We start from the raw sequence: 5,000 nt of genomic DNA on the forward strand, positions 1-5,000 counted from the left end.
AAAGTTATTTAAAACATAAATTAACATTCTAAGCAAACATGCATTTACAGTGTTTCTACACTATACAATTTCATGTGTTTACATATTTACATAGTGTTAATGATTCCTTTAGTTCTTGGCCTTTTCTCTTTCTTGCATCTTGGATTGTGTTCTTAATAGGAGGTATTGGAATACTCTCCCATTATCTGTTGAATTGTAGTATCACTGATATCTGTATTTGCACTCACTTGAGCAGTGTAAGCCACTATTCATCTGTTTCCAACAGTTCTTAATTATTTAGATCATTACTTTCTTGTTCATAAGTTAGGTCCTATTCCCCCACTCTCCTTTTGGTTCACATGATTAATTTATTGTTTTACAGCTGCTCTGTCCACATACCCAAGAGCCCCAGGATAAGATTGTATTTTTCATGTGTATCATTTAATGTCTTCAATCATTACATCATAAGGCTGTTTATCTGCTAATGACACAATATCCTTACCTTTAAAGAAATGCCAATTGATATTGGCATCTTAAGAATCTGAACATTATACTGTCTTTGTTTAAGATGGCCAAGCAATTCCTTTTCAGTATCAAAAGTTATAAAATACCCCTCAATGAACATGCATATTTTCAAACATGAATATCTTATTTTACTTCATACTTTTTTGTAGCCTTTACTAAGGACATAATTTTAGACTAGTGAAGATGCGACCAGTATTAATTTAATTCAGAAATATAAGGATTAGGACTAGGGTGTTCCACTTCTTAGTTTTGATTCTTTTCCTTAGAAAAAAACAAACAAACAAACAAAAATAAACACCATTTTGGAGAGCCATAACATGTGTACAACATTGAAATTGAGGAGATTGACAGTGCAAATTTAATATAAATTGAGATTATTCTCATCTTCATCATCAAGGAATATGTCCCTCATATTAACCTTTGACTTTTAATCTTTATTTTTTTTTACTAAAAATATAACACAGAAGAAAAACTCAAGTTATGAGATCTCTATCAGGTAATGATAAAAGGCTAAAAACTAGAAATTATTAGAAGGAGCAGAAAAAATAATTGGATGGTCCCTTCAAGTTGATGTGTCATATCATAGATCTGAACCCCCCAAAACAATGTACAAATGCTTTTAATGACTAGTTAACCATGTTAAGAAATAACTGTAATAAACAACTGCTTGAATTAATCTTTAAATGAAACTTTGTTTTACCAGAAAATGTCAGGCACAGTGAGCAAGCATGTGACTGTAGTGGGAGAGTTGTCGAGACTGGTTGGTACTCTGGGTCTCCTTGGTATCTCTGAGTGCCAGCAGGAACTCGTGTGCGGCTCAGATCATTCAGCAAATCTCCAGGTAAAGCGAATTCTTTGTTTTTTTCAGGTATAGCCTGCACTTTATATTTTCCTGTGTTATGGTTATATTTTTCATTGGTTTTACTCTAGGTATATTTAAAGAAGAATTTTAATGCCTTGAAAGATGATTACAAAATGGATTATGATTAGTTATTACTGATTTGTCTAGGATTATATATATTTTTGCATTCTTTTGTTCTTTTTTTATTTGCTAATAATTATCTAATAAAAAAAGGCATTTACTGATTTTGTGCTCACTCACACTTCCCAGAGGATCTACCAGCTTGTGACTGACGCGAAGGTAAGGGAAGCAGATGCAGTCGCTCTGGTCATGCTCTATGCTCTTCGCCATGAGGGACATCCCAACAATGATGTCCGGGGACTCATTAATGCCCTGCGCAAGAGGAATGTAGGCGATGACTACTTGAAGGTTGGTTTTATTCAGATTTATAGGAATTTTTTAGAGGTTTTTGATGGTTTAGATGAGGTTTCATTTTGTTTTTAATTTCCAAGATTATTTTGTTGGTGTTTAAGAATTTGTGCAGGTATGAAGAGTATGAACACACACACGCACACTCATATCTGACCTGCATTTTTTCTTGATCCTGTAATTCTGATGAAGAAATACCATTTAAACATTGTTACATTTCTTGCTTTGTAAAACTATTCATTCCCATTCATGCTCTTTTCTGCAATTGTCATAGCAATCTCTTTGTGTTTAAGAGTTTGTGATTTTAGAAATGTATTTTTGATGAAATAGATGAGGTTGTCTCACTTTGCATATCTTGTATTCAGAAATATTTTCATGACTTTGTAATTATTTGCAGTAAAATAAATCTTACTTATGTCTGTTTCACAACAGTAATGCCAAGCTTTTTATTGTGAAGGGAAAGAAATAGATGAACATGAAGTAGATTCATTGCGACTTGTATTAACATCATTTCCCTTTTTCTTCTAAGGTGTTCATTAGAATTAACAAGGTTTATATTGCAGTTAATATCATCATTGATGGACTATGGGGGGGCCAGGGCTCGACAGAGTGACCTCTTCGGCACTCAGGCTCCCCAAGATGTTTCAGCTATCAAAAAGCGTCTTTTTAAGGTAAAGTTTTTAGCAGGAGTGAATAAAAAGTAGCAAAAGGTTTCTTGTCATGTATATTTAACATATCAGATATATAAATTATTTTAAACAGTTTTTGCCTCTGCATATGTTTTTAGATAGATAAGATATACATAGGTATGTACATATATGTAGACATACTCACATGCACATTTACAATAATTTAGTTATAGACTTTAAATAGAATAAACATTTTATAGAAATCTGAATGGTAACTTACAGGGGCTTAAAGGCGTTGACAACGTGTACACGCAACACAAGCCATTGCTTCTAGACACCATATCGGAAGTAGCAAAAGGACGTCTGCGAGAGGGAGCATATCCATACTGTGGAAATCCTGCACCAACTGCATCCAAGTGAGTGAATTATGCAAAAGGAAGCTGGTTTTTGTTCCTAGGTGCTGTCTTTGTTTTGGAAGGGATATTGTTTTTATCTGTATGCTGTGTATTAACCCTTTGACGACGGTGCGTCACACCTGTGTGATACAGCTAAATGCCCAATGACGGGGCGACACACCAGTGTGACGTTCAAAATGCAATATTGCATCGATAAGTGGAAACCCCCTATGCCTGGCCCGTTGGGATTGGGTTAAAAACAGAAGGGATATTGTAGTGATAGAGCTATTTGATAGAAAAAGGAGATTTTGGGTATATGTCTAAGAAATGTTAAGTTTTGAGAACTAATTGGGTCATATTCTAGGTCACAGACTAGGCCCACACCACTCCCATAAAGTAACCATATGATAAATTTGTTCGGAAGCCATGTAGCTATTCCCTAGAAGGATCTGATTTGTGTTACTCTCCCTTGTGTTCGCAGTTTATATTTTTCAGTACAATAATGTAAAAAAATTGAACTTAAAAGATGAATTATTTTAAGCATTAGCACTTTAGATTTTTTTTTTTTTTTTTACAAAATTAAAAATGTATCACATTTTTTAATGAATCCTATTTATTATTTCTTTCTGGCAAGTATGAACTAATCCAATAAATGATATCAAACAAATAGCACAGTAAGCATTGAACTATGGTTTGCATTAGATACATAAATACTAAATTATTATGTAATAGGTATAACTAAATATACTATGGAGAGTGAAGGTAAAGTCACATTATGGGGTTATCATCTGATAATGTCAATATTTAATGTCTATGCATTTGGTCTGTATATATGTTTTATCAATTACATAATGGTATTGGATATATCTTGCTAATTCAAGCTCTAGCTTACTGTTTATAATGCTCTATGTTTGAGCTCATTTGTTTCTGTTCAGTTTATATTTGCAAGAAAACAAAGAGATAGTAAATAGGATGCATGTTAACAATTTTTAACATTATCATATAAAAGAACACACTTGTAGTATGAATTAGTGGTTTGAGACATGAACAGAATATATGTACTAATCAGTTCCTTATCTACTGTAGAAAATTGTGGCTTCTATGCAAATTTAGCATATGGTGACTTGGGACTGGTAGAGTGGGTCTCTTTTCAAATAGTTTTCTACCATTTACCTCTAGTTTATGGAATTTTGAAAAAATACCCTTATGATAATGGTATTGTCACAATTTTAGTGATAAGTGACTAAAATTATATTTTTTAAAGAATCTAAACAATATTTTTATTTTGTAAAAAATTATTGAAAGAAAGACGATCAAGAAATCCAGAGAAATCTTTGCTGCTTTATATTGGTTTAGAACATGATATTAACCTTTCTGAGGTGGCCACATCTTAAGATGTATGTTTTTTGTATTATTTAATAGACTTATGGTTCGAAAAATGAGTATATGATATGTTAGCAAAGGGATACTAATTAGCATTTGGTACAATAAGTCCTCATAACTGAAGGAAGGATTTAGCCTGTAAGAGAAAAAAGGCTGTATGAGAGTGATCTGACCCTGCTTAAATGTCAGATGCAGAAGAGTCAAATAAAAGTTCATGTTACTTACTTTTTTTTATCTCTTCTCACAGACCACAGAATGTAGTGGCATTCATCATAGGGGGTGTAACATGTGAGGAGTCGGCCGCCATCCACCAGTTCAACACCAACAACCCAGGCATGCGTGTTATTCTTGGTGGCTCGACGGTCCATAATTCAACTTCATTCCTGGACTCCATGGAGGCGGCCATGGAAGGTCTACCTCGCAAAACCCTGAGAATATGAGCTGTGAAATTGCCGTTAGAATCAGATATTTAATAACTTGTTTAATGGCAGTTTGGGGTGGGGAGGGAACATGGCTAGTTAGATTTTGATAAGTGATTATATTTATATATATATATATATTGTAAAGAAAGGAAATATGTATATTACTGATGATGGTGACGATGATGAAGATGATGTGTTAGAATAAGTAGATAGTTAAAGGACTGTATATATATGAAGGTTTGTTATGTATTGAGATGGATCTAACAAGATGTTTTAAAATAATTCTCATTTTTTAAGAAATATCAGGGGTTTATGATTATGACACACACAAGATAAGGATATTTAGAAGTATGATAAGAAAGAGATGGAAAGGTGTGTTTATGTGTATGTTTGTGTA

The 5,000-nt window shown here is 33.2% G+C and overlaps 1 protein-coding gene across 1 annotated transcript in view; it reads left to right on the forward strand.

Moving 5' to 3' along the window:
* Positions 1–5,000, forward strand: part of Vps45 (vacuolar protein sorting 45) — an 11,142-nt gene that overhangs the window by 5,628 nt on the left and 514 nt on the right. The window contains exons 8-12 of the mRNA XM_043021198.2: positions 1,208–1,345; positions 1,616–1,774; positions 2,338–2,445; positions 2,686–2,819; positions 4,429–5,000. The exon at positions 4,429–5,000 is cut by the window's right edge and continues 514 nt beyond it. Of these exons, the coding sequence (XP_042877132.1) occupies positions 1,208–1,345; positions 1,616–1,774; positions 2,338–2,445; positions 2,686–2,819; positions 4,429–4,621 (732 nt within the window). The 3' untranslated portion in view covers positions 4,622–5,000. The remainder of the gene's footprint in view (positions 1–1,207; positions 1,346–1,615; positions 1,775–2,337; positions 2,446–2,685; positions 2,820–4,428) is intronic.

The sequence above is a fragment of the Penaeus japonicus genome, unplaced genomic scaffold (assembly GCF_977035675.1).
Source record: "Penaeus japonicus unplaced genomic scaffold, GWHDUDI00000001_assembly GWHDUDI00000015, whole genome shotgun sequence".
NCBI lineage: Eukaryota > Metazoa > Arthropoda > Malacostraca > Decapoda > Penaeidae > Penaeus > Penaeus japonicus.